This window comes from Dermacentor albipictus, unplaced genomic scaffold (assembly GCF_038994185.2).
Source record: "Dermacentor albipictus isolate Rhodes 1998 colony unplaced genomic scaffold, USDA_Dalb.pri_finalv2 scaffold_51, whole genome shotgun sequence".
Lineage (NCBI taxonomy): Eukaryota > Metazoa > Arthropoda > Arachnida > Ixodida > Ixodidae > Dermacentor > Dermacentor albipictus.
Window position 1 is genome coordinate 172403 of NW_027225605.1, and position 18868 is coordinate 191270.

Sequence of the window (18868 nt, forward strand, 5' to 3'; positions counted from 1 at the left end):
ACACTGGCCCAGCTCGGGGCCGGTCAGCGAGCCCATATCCGGAAAACTAAAAGCAGCAACCGATGGAGGTGCGGTTGCTGTCCGTCGAACTGTCGAAGATCCTCCGCCGCCGACGAAGACGCCGAAGAAACTACCTCGACGACATAACGACACGCCGCCGTCCCGACGAAGTCTGGAAGGAAAGAATGCGATGACGAAAGACGACCTGACGACGTCACATACCAGCCACAAGTCAACGCGACGCAGTCGTGATCCGACGCCAAGACCGAACTGTAATGCAAGACAAAGAGCCACCGACCTCGACGTGCTTCTCGACGGCCACGCAGTCACTGCCTTAGTCGACACAGGGGCTGATTACTCCGTCATGAGTGGACACATCGCCGCCCAGTTGAAGAAAGTTAAGACTACGTGGGAAGGCCCTCAAATTCGTACCACCGGAGGACACCTCATAACGCCGACTGGACTGTGCACGGCAAGAATTACCATTCACGACCGGACTTACCCTGTCACCTTCGTTATCCTCCAACAGTGTTCACGAGACGTCATTCTCGGTATGGACTTCCTCAACCAACACGGCGCAGTCATCGACCTGAAGTCGAAGTCAATAACTCTGTCGGAAGACCATGCGATACCGTCGGAGAACCCTCGTACTCACCACGCCTTGAGTGTGCTCGAAGATCAAGTGAGCATCCCGCCTCGCTCCAGCATTGTTATTTCGGTCGGCACCGAAACACCCGCTGACGTAGAAGGTGTCATCGAAGGCGACCAACGTCTACTGCTAGACCGTGAAATGCGTCGCAAGAGGGATCGCTCGACTGCACGGAGGAAACACGAAAGTGTTGCTGACAAACTTCAGCCAGGAGTTCAAGCACATCAACAAGGGCACGACGATCGCATACATCGAGGAAATTCTGGAAAACAGCAATGCGTTTGTCCTCTCGGAATCCGCCGCATCTACCCCGACGACCATGGTTGCCGAACCAGACTACGACATTAATCCAAGTCTCCCCGTGATTAAGCAACAGCAGCTCAGAAGTCTGCTCCGGCGATACAAAGGCTGCTTTTCGACGTCATCGAGGATTCGACAAACACCAGTCGCCAAGCATCGCATAATCACCGAGGAGTACGCTCGACCACTTCGCCAGAGCCCTTACCGAGTTTCCCCGCGAGAACGTGAAGCTATAAGAGAACAAGTCGACGAAATGCTGCGCGACGACATCATCCAGCCGTCGAAAAGCCCGTGGGCATCTCCTGTTGTGCTGGTGAAGAAAAAGGATGGAACCCTTCGTTTCTGCGTCGATTATCGTCGTCTGAACAAGATCACGAAGAAGGACGTATACCCTCTCCCACGGATAGACGACGCATTGGATCGGCTCTGCAATGCTAAATACTTCTCCTCGATGGACCTCAAGTCTGGCTATTGGCAAATAGAAGTCGACGAAAGAGATCGTGAAAAGACCGCCTTCATCACCCCAGACGGCCTCTACGAGTTCAAGGTTATGCCATTTGGACTGTGCTCGGCGCCTGCAACGTTCCAGCGCGTGATGGCCACGGTTTTAGCAGGATTGAAGTGGCAGACCTGTCTCGTTTACTTGGATGACGTCGTTGTATTCGCCGAAAGTTTTGACGATCACCTTAGGCGGCTTGCCACAGTACTAGAGGCCATCAAGTCATCAGGGCTCACTCTGAAGCCAGAAAAATGCCGCTTTGCTTACGATGAGCTTCTATTCCTAGGCCACGTCATCAGCAAATCCGGAGTACGCCCCGACCCGCAGAAAACAGCTGCCATTGCAAAGTTCCCGCAGCCCACCGACAAGAAGGCAGTGCGTAGATTTCTTGGCATGTGTGCCTACTACAGGCGATTTGTCAAGGATTTTTCACGCATCGCTGAGCCGCTGACACAGCTAACTAAATGTGACGTCGAGTTCAAGTGGGAAACGCCACAGGCCGACGCATTTAAAGAACTCAAACGACGCATGCAGTCGCCGCCCATACTTGCGCACTTCGACGAGCACGCCGATACCGAAATACACACTGACGCCAGCAGCCTAGGCCTCGGTGCCGTCCTAGTCCAGAGAAAAGATGGACATGAACACGTGATAGCTTACGCTAGCCGATCATTGTCAAAAGCAGAAGGCAATTATTCTACAACCGAAAAGGAATGCCTCGCCATCGTTTGGGCCACAGCGAAATTTCGCCCTTACCTTTATGGCAGGCCATTCAAGGTGGTCAGCGATCATCACGCGTTGTGTTGGCTAGCCAACCTAAAAGACCCTTCAGGACGGCTGGCACGGTGGAGCCTCAGGCTACAAGAATACGACATCACTGTAACCTACAAGTCCGGAAGAAAACACTCAGATGCCGATTGCCTATCCCGCGCCCGCATTGACCCGCCGCCGCAAGATGACGGGGATGACGACGCCTTCCTTGGAATAATAAGCGCGGAAGACTTCGCCGAACAGCAACGAGGTGACTCGGAGCTAAAAGCCCTAATCGAGCATTTGGAAGGGCACACCGACGTTGTCCCAAAGGCATTTAAGCGTGGATTATCTTCGTTCACGCTTCAAAACAACCTACTCGTGAAGAAGAACTTCTCACCAGTCCGCGCCAACTACCTTCTTGTTGTTTTGTCGGCGCTACGTCCAGAAGTACTGCACGCCCTACATGACGATCCGACCGCTGGGCACCTCGGTTTCTCCCGGACGCTATCGAGGATACAAGAAAGGTATTACTGGCCGCGCCTAACCGCCGATGTCGCCCGTTACGTCAAGACATGCCGCGACTGTCAGCGACGCAAGACACCGCCGACAAGGCCAGCCGGATTACTACAGCCAATCAAGCCTCCTTGCCGACCATTCCAGCAGATCGGGATGGACTTGCTGGGACCCTTTCCGACGTCAACAACCGGAAATAAGTGGATCGTCGTGGCGACGGACTACCTCACCCGCTTCGCTGAAACTAAAGCACTGCCGAAAGGTAGCGCAGCCGAAGTGGCGAAATTCTTTGTCGAAAACATCCTGCTGCGACATGGCGCCCCAGAAGTCCTCATCACCGACAGAGGAACGGCCTTTACAGCGGAGCTCACTCAAGCCATTCTGAACTACAGTCAGACAAGGCACAGGAGGACAACGGCCTACCACCCGCAGACGAATGGTCTTACGGAGCGGCTGAATAAGACCCTCGCCGACATGCTAGCGATGTACGTCGACGTCGAACACAAGACGTGGGATGCCGTCCTGCCATACGTAACATTCGCTTACAACACGGCGGTGCAAGAAACAACACAGATCACGCCGTTTAAGCTGGTTTACGGCAGGAATCCGACGACGACGCTCGACGCCATGCTGCCCCACGTCACTGACGAAGAAAATCTCGACGTCGCTAGCTATCTCCAGCGCGCCGAAGAAGCCCGACAGCTCGCCCGCCTGCGGATCAAGAACCAGCGGAGGACCGACAGCCGACACTACAACCTCCGACGACGCTTTGTCGAGTACCAGCCCGGTGACCGTGTTTGGGTTTGGACCCCTATACGCCGACGAGGACTGAGCGAGAAGCTTTTGCGCCGCTATTTTGGACCGTACAAGATCATCCGACGTATTGGTGCACTGGACTACGAGGTCGTGCCAGACGGCATTTCGCTGTCACAGCGGCGCCGCTCACGACCTGAAATTGTCCACGTTGTGCGGCTCAAGCTGTACCACCAGCGTTGACGAACTTTGGGACTTCGCGTAACTGACCTTTGGGCTTTATTTCTTTTCGTTGTTTTGTTACTTATGTTTAATTTATCTTACTTATGTTTGTTATGTTGTTTACTTATGTTTATGTCCCTTTGTGTTTCGCTCTCTTTGTAGCATCAGGACGATGCTTTTTAAGAGGGGGGTATTGACACGTGTATTTATATTTATCGGGCGACCAGGTTTCACCGCCTAACAAATCTTATCGCTCAGCGCGGGACGCGCTTGCATGTATCCGAAGATTCTGGAAAGTTATCGATGCTTCTATCCGCAGTCTGTTGTTGCCGAACCTTGTGTTATCTGATTTATTCGCCTGACGCGAAAGATGTAGAACTTTATGGAAGGCACGCGGGTCCCAACGATTAGTCTGGAACATTCGACGGTTGTGTATAAAAGCCGACGCGCTTGAACCGCTGATCAGATTTTTCGACGATCGTCGACCGTGTTCGCCGCTATCGTTGTGCTATAAGTGTAGCCTGTTTTGTGGGCACAGGTTCGCCCAATAAAAGTTAGTTTTGTCTATCACAGTATTGCTACTGTGTTCTTCACGTCACCACCACGTGACAATATGCAATGCCCTCTGTTGAAATGGCCATGTGTGTGCGTCTGCATCCATTTGTCAGCCTCTGCTCCTTACAGCAATGGTTCAAGCATGCTATTTGAGTGATGAGTTTTCTTCTTAGTGCCCAAACCACCTGGTAGTGGCACATTCTGCCTGCTGCTGACCATTGGTAGCACCTTCTTTCATTTGTGTGAGCAGTTGGATAGAAGGCAGGCACAGCATGCGGGAGGAGCTTCTGAATTCTTATCTTGCAACTGGCTATAGGCGAGCTCAAAGTGCTAAGAAAAAGCTGCACCCTTAGGTTCATTTGATTTACCTGCACCATGTCAACTAGTTCATGCAGCGGCACACTTCACTGATGGTTTCAGTGGTGCAAACGTGGTATCCTCTGAATGGCATCAAAAAGTGCAGATAGCACTCAGGCCGTTTTCCTGAACTTTCTGCACCGCTGGAATGATGTCAGTGCTGGGGCTGCCACAGCACACAATTTCTCCAGAGCCATGGCGGCAGGCAGCGCTACAAGAAATCGCCAACGACAGCACCCACGTCCACAAGAGAAGCCAGTATATTCACACACGGCCCTTGAACGTGTCCTGCCCAGGTTGCAAAGACACCTGAACATGAATTCAAAGTAGTTTCTTATCACCCCTACTACACATAGACAGGCAACAACTGAAGTTGAATCAGGTTTTTTCCCCCTGTTGCTGGACTTGACTGTTACCCTGCTTAATTCCACCGTGCTGGCAACGACTGGCCCAGCAGCCCCAAATCGGACGCCACCACAGCATGCGCTGGTCAACACCAGCCACAAAGGTGCAAGAGGCAAATGCACAAGACCTGCACTACATCAGTACTTTTGCTTTCATTTCCGTAAAGACCTTGTCTCATATTGCGGCTGAACTTCTAAACCAGCTCGGAACTAAGCAGTGAACTTATGAAAAGAGCGCAGACAGATTGAACGGACCAATAGTGTTTCTTACAATTACCCAGAGGGAATGCCAGGCAGGGCTTCGGATTAGCCTCTTTCTCGAAGAGCCAGGGCATCTTGAAGATTTGTGCGGCTATCAGTGCTGAGCCTGTCTAAGTGGTTTAGTCTGTGCTAAAGCACTCTGTTGTGAAATCCCGTTTTTTCTATAATATTATGCATGAACATCTTTCCGCAATAAAATACCAGTGCATATGCTAGTTTGTCCGGTTATGCTGAGTAGAAACAGCACGGGAAGTTTTGCTACAGAATACAGGAACGTGGGTCTATAGTGCATGGTTTCAAATTGTGCATTGCCATTTTTTATTTGTTCTGTTACACTTGGGCAAACATTACAAGCTTACCATTATTCCTAATAAGACAAAATATATGGTACAGTGGAATCTCGATGATACGATCACGGCTGATACGAATTTCTGGATGATACGAATTTTTCTGTGGTCCCGGCTGAGCCCCATTACTTCGCAACGTGTTAGAGAATGGTTGTTACGAATCAATTTTCGACCCGCGTCGGTTGATACGAAAATTACCGAAGACATTGGAAATTTGAAAGTGTGCTTGGCGAAAGCCAGACGCTGCTGCCGTCTGCGCTCCAATTCATTCGCTTTGGTGTTCGGCGATATCGCCTGTCGCTGCTGCCGCTTTCGTTCTGCTTCCCTGCCTTTGGTACCCGGCGATCTGATCAGTCGCTGTTGGCGTTTCTTTTCTGCCTCCCTTGCTTTCGCATCTGGTGACATGTTCATTCGTGGCATGCGCATTCGCTCCTTGTTCTTCTGGCGTTTGGTGTTGGGGGAATCCGGCGTCCACTGGCGCTTCTCCGAACCGCATGGCGCGCAACACGGGCCTCTCACTCGACTGCAACGAAACGGCTGGCGAAGGAGCGGCGGTGCCACCGCCGACGCACGCGCGCCAGTTCTACCGCTACTGTGTGACGTCACGGTTGCTATGCGCAGCTGCGCCCCTGACCGGCGCGCCGGTTGCTAAGGAGGGGAGGAGGTTGCGCCGCTGCGCGGAGGAGAGACCACTGGAATCGTGGTCGAGGAGAGTGGTCCTGCGCGAGGAGAGACCACTGGACTGGAATCGTGCCAACTGAACAGTTGGCACGATTCCAGCACACGGATGGACGCGACCGCGAGCATGAGCCCCACCGATGGCAGTGAAAGAGAACAGCGCGCAGTTACGCGATTTGTCCCTCTCTCTTTTGGTGCGGAGGCGCGGATGCGGCGCCGGACAGCGCGGAGGCCGCGACTGGGCGCGAAGAGTTTGAAGCGGTGGCACTTGTGTTGCTTTTGTGCTTTTCTTCATTTTCCGCGTGCCATTGGACGGAGTGGCTGCTGTGCTTCGGGCCGCGTTCTTTGTGTTAGACGTGGGCGACGGCGAAGGACCCACCACCGGCGGCTGAAACGCTGCATGCGCGCTAAGTTCTGAGGCGTGCGCGAACGAAATCAGCGACGACACGTGCGCGCGTTTTTTATGGATTTGAACAAAGCCTGCTAATTGACCTGACAAAGAATAAGAGGCAGAGGTCATTAGAGAATTTTCTACAAGAAATAAATCCTTTTTACATACGTGTGTCTGAGTGAGTTCACCACTGACTCTTTGATTTAGCTAGTTTTAATTGTTTCGATGATACGAATTTCGGCTGATACGAATATTTTTCGTGACCCCGTGAGATTCGTATCATCGAGATTCCACTGTATTCCACTCCCGATCTAATACTACTCCACATAATGATATACTACACTACGCATTAATAATTGCTCCCTCGATCGTATTGACTCTTTCCCTTGCCTTGGTGTCCTTCTAGATAGCTGCTTAAATTGGCAGTTTCAGCTAGATGCTGTCTGTTCTAAATTACCTTCAAGTTGTTATTCCCTTGTGCAAGCTCGTGAATATTTTTATGTTTCGATACTCCACATTTTGTACTTTACTCTCGTGAAACGCCACCTTTTCTACTGTGTAGAATCCTGAGGTTTGACACATAACTCCCTCCTTGAACCAGTACGCTGGTTGCAAAAACAAGCTATACACACAATAACTTTCTTGTGATACTAAGAAACAAGCAAACCCCTGTTTTCTATGATAAAGATCTTGCCTTTCGATTTCGTATGGGAATTAAGATTAGCCACATGTATTAACAACGTTACGAGATACAACAAGTCATTCCCTATTTCGTTACTCTGCACCCCACAACACCACACTAGGAACCAAACTTTTGGTAACCTAAATATCCCACCAATAAAAAACACCTATGGCAAACGGCTGCTACAGTATGCTGCAGTGAAAGTCTGGAACGGTATTCTGCATTACATAAAGAACTCGCAGAACTTACTGAGAGCAATGAATAAGTACTATTTTGAAGTAATTCTCTCTGCTTCTTGAACTGATAGATATTTATGTTCCCTTTTTGTTATACCATGTACAACTATTATTCATCAGGTCTTTTTTCTGTTTATTGCGAAGCGTTGTAATTTTCCCGTTCTCTTTGTTAACCTATCGAAAAGACTAATACTAATACCTACACAATAAGTTTTCATTTGCAAATATATGTACTACTATTACCCAGTTATTCTTGTGTTTATTGTGAAGTGTTGTATTTTCTTGCAGTGAACGTGAATCAATTTCAATAGACTCATTACCACACTCATTACTAGTATTATTGTATAATAGTATCTCATATGTATATTTCTAAATGAGCCACATACTAGCCATTAGCTATGGAACCTTACGGATCGTGCATAGCTAGTGCAATGAAATGCATGAGTAAAAAAAAAAGAAAAAAAAAGGAATTCAAGCAGGAGGTATTGCAAGTAAGTGAGGACTCTTTCTAAAGCTTTCATTTTCAGAAAGCTTCTTCAGTTGCACAGTCACAGCCCCCTTCTAAGCCAAGCCAAGTTCCACATCCCAGCACCCCTACGGTGTCACAGTATCCTTTAACAAAATGTCGTGTGGACAGTACCACCAAATTTCCATCCAGTTATAATCGCAGGGGGTGGCTAGTTGTGTGCAGCAGCCATAAAATTGTGTAGAAAACAAGGGGGGTACTGACTGCAGGCCTCCTTCTTGTGTCCACGGAAGGTCTGCATCTCCTGGTTCATCTTGCGAATATCAAACAGCTTGAGCAGGTGGTCCCGGGAAGCTGTCAGCAGCCAGTTGCCATTGCGGTTCCATTTCACCTCCATCACTGTGCTCTTGTGTGCGTGGCTGTGAAGGAGGTACACATATACTCGGGAATGTGCACAAGACATCTTTACACATTGCAATTGTTTGATTTGTTTGTTTGATGTGATTTACATCTTTACAATTGTCGATGAGGAAGGTTGGTGCAATGCACACAGGAGTGGAAGAAAAAGGTCTGTTGCGCTAATTTATCTCGTGGGCAATCTCTTTACTCCTACAAAACCACAACAGAGCATGCCTGTTCTGCATGCCAAAGAGCTGCAGTCGTGATTGACTCATAATGGAAGGTTACGCCAGTGCCTTCAATGCTTCCATTCCCTGTTCTTTGGGTGTACTTTAGTTTGTCTTAGATTATGGTCCTGATTTTGAAAAGCAAGTAACGAGTCTCTGTGAAATGTGAGTGCGTTTTCTGGCATCACTGCACGCAAACAGGCACGCATTCACACAAACACAAGGCCAAGAGCTTTCCCGGAACCCCAATGTAAAGAGTCAAACTGAGGCACACCAAAAGCACCAAAATAAATTTAGTGTGTGCCATGCAGGCAGACATGGTTTGCGTCCTGAGAATATACGCACAGGGTTGCCAGGCTCTGCCCAGACTTGGGGTCCCACAGTTTTATGGGCTGCTGGCTGTCCTTGCTGCCGGACACAATGAGCGACTTCTGCGGGTGCCAGTCCACGCACTTTACGTCTGCCCCATGCCCTGCAAATGACCACAGACCGTGCAAAACATATGAGCAAAACAAGAACAACGTAAAAGCGGGAGCCAGCTTTTCGACAACTGGACTTGTCTTTTTCAAGAACAAAAGACAAGTTCACTTGTCGAAATGTTGGCTACCGCTTTTACCTTGCTCTCGGTTTGCTCATAATCTTGAATTTCCATCTCCCGGCTTCACTGTGTTTTCCCTGCAAAATATATTGTCACTCAAGCCCGAAATTGTCACAGGACAGCAATGGCGCACAGAAACACTAGCTTTTTTTTTTCTTTTTAGTAAACCTCATTTTTGTGCATCATTAAGTTATCTGCTAGAAGTTGTGTGCTTTATCCTATTCATTTGTACCTGCTGTTGTACCTGATTTTTCATATCAACTTCAATTTTGTGTTTTATGTGTTTATTGAAGTTATGTGCTACATACTGTTAATTTGGATTTGCTATTTTGTTCCTGTACTTCTGTTTACTTTCTTGTCCCACAATAACACCAAACTGGTGCTGGGGGTGTTTTGTGAGAAAATGAATGAATAAATTAATGAACAAACAAAACCTGAACAAGCAGAATCTAGTTGTTTATGGATAATTTTGTGTCCAAGAAACAGAGCAACACATTGGTAGCAATATTACGTCAAGCATTGCTGGCAAACATTAAACCAAACCCCAGGGCTTGAATCTGTCCACTATATAACACGTGTACCATTGCACATTCAAGCGCACTCAGCGGTGGTTGCGTCAGTTAAGACTTTATGACTGCAGTTGCAACATAGATAAAAAACTGATTACTATGGGCCAGCCTTGCTATCACAGCAACGACGCTGTTCACAAATGCACCAGTACAGCAAGCAGAACAACGATAAGACAATAGTGATTTTAAGTGTTTATTTTTGCTGTGTTACTTTTGTGCTCATTTACCTGTAGTTGCTGTATTTTCTTTGCAATGTAACTATGTTCTTCCCTTCTCCTTGTATTTATTTTATATGTACTGATATACTACAGCCTCTCCCCTCTATAATGCTTCTTGTAAGCCCCGAGGGTAATTATAGATAAATACTTCAGCGAAAGCGATAGCTGGCCAAAAGTAAAACCACACACATGGGGCACAACGCCCAGTGTAGCCGGCTTGCAGTGCAGTGTTGCCAACTCCAGGCTCTCCAGCTGGCACATGCACCTCTAGCACACCCATACCTATAACCTGTAAACAGAGGCTCAGCACCCACAGTGACATGTGGCTGTTAACAAGTGGCTCAAGCATTAACTGCTGGCACATAATTATGGCGCAGCAATATTAGCATTTTATAAGGCACAGTTAACCTGTGATGCGGGAAATATGACAGGTGAATTTTACTTCATTATGAATGTAATTTACTGCACTTTACTATGAACAGACAGATAATCTGCTGTGGCAGTGCATGCATCAGCAGATACTTGAGCGATTGCACAAAAGAATCTGTCACAAGTGACAGAACAAGCTACTAGGAAGGGACACGATAACGGCACCTAGATGGCCACGATTTTCCCTTATATTTTAAATGGCCTTGGACAGCCAAGTACTTTTATAAGCAGCAATGTGTCAGTTCAATCTGTGCACTCAGGGCATGAAAGGGCATAAAAGAAAAATGATGCAGTTGAAGTTAATGAACTCAGTTTTGCAAAGCACCATTGTACAAGTACTGATCCACATATAGTATGGAAGCATGGCAGCCATTATCCTTAACTAATCACAGAAAAGAGTGCATTTAGTTCAATGAAATGAGCGCGCCAATTTGAGAGCCTATACACAGTGCTTCCATTTATTTGACACATTGGCGAGTCCCAGCCATTGTAATTTTAAGGGTTGTGCTTACAGTTACTGCGATCCAGAAGCTGGTGCCCATCACATAATTCAACCTTAGATGTGTGCACATGCAACTGTTATCATTGGCAATTTCTTTTTTTCGTTATTTACTTAAGTCAAAAGCATGGCAGTTTGGGCAAGTTGGTGATGACTTAAGCCAGAGCAAGACAAAGAGCAGTAAGGGGCTCGACAAGAATGATAAAAATGTGGCGCCACTGCCTCTCACATGGGGAGCAACTCAACCACAGTGGTCTCAGAAATAACCCCAAGCATGATTTGCTCACAAAGAGAGAAAAAATATAAATATCAAGAATGCAGAAGCGGAAAAGGTCAGCAGGCCTATCGACCGACTATGATCTTGACTGACTCTGGCACCCATCAAGCGACACTGAGGCAGTTCATCTAATGCCAATTTTGACCTGCTGTTGGCAGTGCCTTGCTAGGTTTTGCGTACGTCAGCAGCGTACACCTGTGTAGCAGCACAATTAGCAATAACTGTGAACATCAAAGGTTTTGAGATGCCGATCTGATGTAGCTTTTGTCCATTAGCAAAAAATGGTATTACAAAAGGTATCTATGACAAGATTCAAAAGTGACCATGCTATCAATAGGCCACAAAGGCTGTTCACTTTATGCAAAGAAAAAAAAAAAAAGAAAACGATTTGCTTACATTCATCTACTTTTAATACAGAGGTTCATATAAGGCACCAAATGGAGTTGTGTCAAGGTAGTCTGTAGTATGATGATGATTAAGTACAATTACAATGATCTAGAAACTAATTACTGTGGAATGAGCAATGTCAGGTGCACCTCTAGGAACCACCAGGTGTCTAGGGCAGAGCGAGAGCAATGTGCACCTCTAGAGTGTTCTGGAAGCAACCAGAGCAGAGCACAACTGCACTCGAGCGGACCCTCGCATTATCACAAGCTTAATTTTCTCTCTTTCCATGCATATCATTAATTACATATGTTGAAATGAAGACTCTTTTATTTCAGCTGACCAAACGAAGTGGTTCCAGAGCTCGGTTCCTTTATTCAATTATTTTTCAGAACTTTTATGTCAGCAGGTAATTTTGTACAACGTTGGTGCTCCTACCATCAGTTGTTGGTGCCTCACAAAACCAGTTAGATGAAAGGAAAGAGAACTGGTCTGACAGTCCGGCAGCCCATGTGGTTTGTCAAGCAGACATGTTGGAGTAACAGAACTGGTACCATGTAAAGGAACATGTAGCCATGGACACCAGACAATGTGGTGGTGTGGTGAAACTAGCCTGGGATGCAATACAGGAGTGACAGGAGATTGCTGGGAAAAGCCTCTGCCCTGCAGCGGGGATGAAACAGACACTGTTTTCTTGCAAAGAAAGGTTCCCTCAATACAGTTTTCTTCATTGCTAGAGGGAACCCTGGTGCTGTGATTGATCAGCCACCATGGGAATGATGGGCAGTGCATCTGACATTGTAGTACCTGTCTGGTCTTCGTGCTTGAGGCTGCATAAGTTCTTGCGATCTTGTTTACTATGCTTTATCTGGGCTTAAGTTGGCTTAAACTTTCAAAGCAATTCATATTCTTTTTAATGCAGAGAATAATAAGACTCTGCAAGCATGCATAATCACTACTAATTAGAGTGGTTCCCCTTGTCAGTGCATCTGTGGTGTAATGGTTTCTATACTGGGCATCTGTGCTAGAGGTCCTGTGTTTGAATCCTGTTGTTGAACAATTCTAACAATGTTTAATCATTTATAATGCAGTACTTGCTTAAAAACGATCCCTTTGCAAAGTCATGAAGCCATCTAAATCCAAGAACGACGAAGTTTAGGCAGAGCCGTGCACTACCCACTATTCCCTGCACTGGCTGCGCAGCCCGTTTGCACAAGCATCACAGTTCCCTCTAGCAATTGTATGATACTCTATGGTTCCCTCGGAGCCAAATAAGGAAGTGCACTATGTCACTGCAGCTACTGCAGAAGTCAAGGTCCTGAAAAAATCACTGTTGTTGCACCTTCGCCAACATGAATGCCATGCGTAGCATCGTCGTCTTCATTGCACATCATCTTCAGTCATCATCATGCTGCGCATCTCGTGGAGCTCGAGTCACAAGTAAAATGCACTCAAACTCTCGGCCAGGCTAGTCACTGCTCCGCTCGCCGCCTCGCCTTCCAAAATAAATATAGAGACCTTACTCATTTAGCAAAAACAATTTTTGTGTTTGTCGGGCTTTCTTTCATGCTTGAAAATTTTTTCATATGGCACGTAGAAGCAACAGAAAGAACGATCTGGAAATTTTCATGATGACCTACTATTTTCTGATGGACAATGCTGCTCTGATTATAATACTTGAGAAGCTAGCTAATTAATAGTAACTAATTATGTAATTTGGCAAAAGACAAAAATAGTCCAACTTGCTCTAAGCGTTGGCAAACAACATTACCTTATTCCAGCTATGTGGCACTCGCATATTTATAAGTTTTGGCACATGTGGCACATCCTGCATACTGAGCGTTGTATTAACAGGGGCATCGAGTGTGCACGGCTCTAATCCCCCGTCAAATTGAGCACAAAGGCATCATTTTGCATGAAGGTTGGTTTGTTGGCATCACAAGCTCCGTTCAAGTGGGTGCTGTCTGCAGTGGCCCCACTGAAAAATTCCACTGCAAGAGGATGGTAGTGCTATCCATGAGGGCATAATCATGGCTACTGTTCATTGTAGCTGTTAAAGATGGCACCACTGCTCTGTTGCAGTGGAATCAACATGCTTGGGTGGCATTGCTGCAAATGATAGCCACTTTGGATATAGACAAAACTGGGAAGTAATGCCTATAAATATGGTATTAAACTAAACTTCAAGCAAAATGGTAATTCAGTGCAACAGTTGAACGCTCAGCCAAAGGTATTGCAGAAAGAGTCGCATACACCAGGTGCTTCAAGTTATGCTACACTGACTACAAAAGTAGAGCATCAGAAAAAGAAATGCCACAACACCTTCTTACTCTTTTGGGGAGATGTTTATTAAACACCATCAATTTGTACTCATACTAGCAAGGTACTTAAACTCATTCCCCCTCAGACCTCATCATCACTCGGTTACTTGAAAGCCTGAGCTTGCCTTTTGCAGTTCCTTTTCTGTGCCCATTCTTTTTTTTTCTTTTTGTGAGGGCTGCACAAGCCACAAGATGACCAGACAATCATGATCATGATGAATGTCAGCTGCTCCCTCTCAGAAACGGGGTGGTAGCAAGTGCCACCACACTTAAATGTACTACAGTTGACTTCCATTAATTCGACCTTGACGGGACCGACGAAACTGATCGAATTATTTAGCGAGTTGAATTAGACAAGATGGTGAAAAAAACAACGCCAGAGCGCACCACTGCTTCACTTGGCAGTATTTACTCAAGTTCAACACACCTCCTAATCAAGCGCGCACCTACTTTCTATGTGTCCAAAGTAGAAATCTAATGTGCACCCATTTTTCGGCGGCCAATTTCTTTTAAGTCAGCTTCGCCGCAACACAGCCAAGTTATTCAGTAAAGCGCACAAACACCACAAAGGAAGTTTTGGTTTCGTATCCGATTGCACTATGCAGGCAATTTTTGGCCCAATTTCCTTAGGCAAATAAAAGGTACCTGATAGAATGGGGTAAATACCGTAGTCAGACATTGTATGGTACCGTTATTGCTTGAAAAAACCATCCTAGGATGGACCAAAAATAGGCGATTTTGACGGGAAGTGTCGTGTCGAACGCACTCCTTGAGCTCCACCGAGACAGACGCTGCCACTATAGGAGTTGTTATTCGCGTTACCAAACGGGTCAGGCATACGCGTGCGGTCTGGTCAAGTTCTAATTATCCGCCGAATGCCAATTTTAGGACCGAACTTATTATGAACATTTGCACCCATAGAAATGCATGGGCGCTTGCCGGGTCCTTCGGTCAGGATCAAATTAGCCAAAGTCGAATAAACGGAAGTTTACTGTATTTATGTTCTCAATGCTATCATGGTGTCAGGGCGTTGCTTTCCAATTCCATCAAGACCTCTATGAACCGTTACAGGAATAACCCTAACGATCAGTAAGAATTCCTTTGTAGATAAGACATGCGTTTGCGATCCTGGCTGTCTCCGACTTTAGCAAGGCCAGAAAACCCCTTTTCATCAACTGTGGCTCAGTGTTGTGTACAGAGTTTTACAAGATTGATGTTATAACAAGCCTCCAGTGTCAATATTTCATATGCCTTTTTATTCTGACAACTCTAGCGCAAAACGATACCTTGCTTTCACTTAATTTTGACAACATCCCTGGCTCAGCATAGCTCAATGAAGGCATGTACTATGTAGACAGTGTAGTCAGCCTGGTTTCCTCCATGCAAAAGAAGAAACAATACCGCTTGTAGGGTGCAGGGTGCTTGGGCATATGTTACCTTCTGTGCAATGAAATCCTCGTTGCTTTAGAAGAGCTAGGTGCTGGCAGCCTGTATGCTTGTATGCAGAGATCTAACAAATGCTAAAACAATTATTTGGAGTACTAAAATGGTCAAGGACAGACATAACAATAACATACACTGTCGTTCGTAGTTCCACCGCCCCATTGTCCATTTAGCACTGCTCAGTTTCTCCGCATGACAGACGAACTAGCCCTAACTGCTGCCTTGGTCAAGCCCTTGGAGATAAAAAGCCACAGGCCTTAGCCAAAGATCATTAAAGAATAGCAGAACATCTTTAAAGGACGATGAATACTGTGGATGCCCTTCAATAGGGATAACCAATGCAGGCATGACAAGTTTGCAAAACATTTACAATAATTGCTTAACGTTCTGCAAGCTTTGAGCTGCCTCTGTCTTGTCATTGGGGACCTTCTACGAAACATTGATGGATGTGCTGGGAATGCACTACATTGCAGCAAAATTTGCACTCAGTCTCCTCACAATTGAGCCGATGAAATGAACAAACCAGTATTTGCACACATGCTACAGCACACAAGAACAGTGCATACAACTTACTAAAGCCTATGCAAGACAGCCTCAATGTGCCATCACAAAAGCACATGATGTGAAAAATCTCCATCATATTTGCCAAGAAAAACTTTAGCACCAACTCATGATTTTTATTGGCATCCCCTTTGATATGGGCACTGATAAAGAGTTGTTTAGCCTGCTAGATCTAATCAGGTTTTACTACATCTAACGCAGTCTAGCATTTTGCCTATCTTTCCTGTATCTTTTTTCTTTATTAAAACCTACATCTCTGCACTGTACAGTTATTTATGCGTGTAATAACTTCGGTTCTATCAATCTCTTCCTCGCTTTTTTTTTCTAACAATACTCTAAATGTTTCTTGCTGTAGATGGATGGATGCTACAAGCATCCCCTCTGGAATGGGGCAGTGGGTTGCACTATCATTCAAAATAAAGAAGCCCTCTAGTGGTGGAGCAGAACACAAATGTGGCAACCTTAAAGATTACCGCTCATAATCAAGCATTTTTTGTTCTTCCCAAATCCTGCAACCACTGCACAAAGGTGAAATAGAGGCGTCACCTTCTGCTCTTGCATGCTGCAACGTTCATTTGCAGTCTTACGTTCTGGCGGCTTAAACCTCGCCCTCCCCCCACCTTTCACTGACTTAACCTTTGCTGCATATTCAAACTGGGTCCTGCCCAACAGCCATAGCCCGATGAATGGGCAGTGGGCTAGTCTTCTGGAGTTCCAGAGAATGTCTCCCAAAGAGAAAGTATCCCCCGTCCTGCCCTTGCTCTTGTGTGGTGTACCACATGAGTTCAACACCCAAGAAGCCCTATCCTACCTACACCTTTTACAGACATGTGGTGTAGGTATAGCACAAGCAATGCGATGTGTCATACCTACAAAAATTGCCACACGACTGGTCGCTCCAGGCACTTTGCATATATTTGTGAGCTTCACTCATGCTTGGATAATCACGTTTATGGAGCACATATTGAGGAACAGAAAGCTGCATTGCGAGGTTATTTTGCTCTACAATTTTCTCAGTGATACTTTTCATCAACCTAATGTATTTTAGAAGTTGATCAATTAAGACTATTTATGCAATTAGGCAGAACGCAAGAAATCAGAGTATCTAAACGATGGCAAACAACATTACCTTGGTTCTGTCCAGCTATGTGGCATTTGCATATTTTTAAGGTTTGGCTCACGTAACACGGGACACCCGGTGTATGGCAGTACAACTTGGACTTCAGATACATACATCAGACTGTCACGTATGCTTACTAATAATTACGTTTTCCAAATAATTTGGTCACCTTTGTTTTCATTCTGGATAAGACTGTTGCAGCAGCACTTGGCAGAACCTTTTGAATACTAGGGCGAGGATTTGGAGAGTCTGTAATTTATATTTAAATCTGTGAAAGTGCACTACAGACAGGGCCAAAACGAAATGCACAAGTGCCACATTTGTTGCACATGCCACCGTGGCTGCTGTACTGTCTATAGTGTACCTTTGCAAATTATAATTAACCTTTTGAATTGGTCAGGTTGCATCACTGGCCCAGCGGAAATTATCATGCAGCTCTAAATCCTGGAAAATACTCACTTGATCTTGGGCTTCTTTCATGGTTGCTCAAACATGCGTCTCTGAAGGCATGCAGCTTCATGCTTTTTTAAGAGCGACACTACCCTACACAATATTTTCCCGGGAACTCTGGTAATAACACTGAAGCAATAAAATCGCTATTAAACAAGCACGTCTCAACCACTTAAATACAACTAGACGTTATGAACTTGCACATAACAGAGCTGGTCCTTACTGCAGGAAGCTTGCTTGTAGGTAATCCAACATACCGCAGTAAACAAAGCAGCTACTTCTACCAATGCGCTGTACAGGTAGCCCCTTCAAGGATCACCTTACTGAATTCACATTTCACAATCCCGAACAATCTGCTGGCAGCAACTGGCACAGTGAATGAAACCTTAGCAAACTTGACGTGCTGGCACTGGCCACCTTCGGACCAATCGCCAAGTTTTGCCATTTACCTTTTGCACATGGCCAACTGCCCCAAAGCATGAAATTACACAACTGGACGAAGCCACAACAGGCAAACATTTTGTTTAGGCAGTGCCAATGGAAAATGGTTTACACCGTTGTACCAGGGGAATTAGAGGAGGAAAGGCCTCGGCTCACCTCGGAGGATCTTCTCCTCAAAGCAGCGCAGGAAGTCCCAGACGCGCACCGTTCCGTCATCGGAACAAGTGGTGAATTTTGTGTCCGTCGGGCAGAAGCTGCAGGCGCGGGGGAGAGGGGAAACAACATCTTGTTCGACTTTCTCTTCTACCTGCACCCCCTGCACTTGTCACCCACCACCTTGCAATAAACATGCACCCCCACAGGGAGAAGAGTGGCGACAGCCCACTAATGTGGTTCAGAAAGCAAAAGGCAATGACAGGCTTTGCCAACTGTTGGGCACAGGGCGACACCATCTGCCAAACCACACACGGCAGTGGGCGTGCACAATGGACCTGGGCGCAGCTGCATGGCAACTGCAATGTCGCAACTACTCTAAAGACCATGCAGAGCCCATTGAACGAAAGTGAGGCCGGAAATGAGCCGATATTTCTCGGAGACCAGTTCTGCAGCTTCTGAAACCACCACTGCGAAGCTTGGTGTTAAAGCCGACAGCCATAGCACCGGAAGGTGGAGGCCCTGGCGACATTCTGAAGAAATACTTAGGGCAGTATCGCAAGCGTAGGGCTGAATGGGCAAACTGCAAAAAAATAACACTTGAAGAACATAAGTGAGCTGCGCTGAAGAACAAGGCGCTGAACTAATTCCTCAAAATTCTTTTCCAACAATGAGTATTTCAAGCAACGTGTCACGACCTTGCTTTAATCTGA

At 46.4% G+C, this 18868-nt stretch overlaps 1 protein-coding gene across 2 annotated transcripts in view; it reads right to left on the reverse strand.

Annotated features, from left to right (window-relative positions):
- Positions 1-18868, reverse strand: part of LOC139053001 (pre-mRNA 3' end processing protein WDR33-like) — a 219859-nt gene that overhangs the window by 106007 nt on the left and 94984 nt on the right. For both annotated transcript variants that reach the window (XM_070530135.1, XM_070530134.1), the window contains 3 exons: positions 18159-18256; positions 9038-9164; positions 8331-8485 (listed from right to left, as the gene is read on the reverse strand). In XM_070530135.1, coding sequence (XP_070386236.1) covers positions 8331-8485; positions 9038-9164; positions 18159-18256 — 380 coding nt within the window. The remainder of the gene's footprint in view (positions 1-8330; positions 8486-9037; positions 9165-18158; positions 18257-18868) is intronic.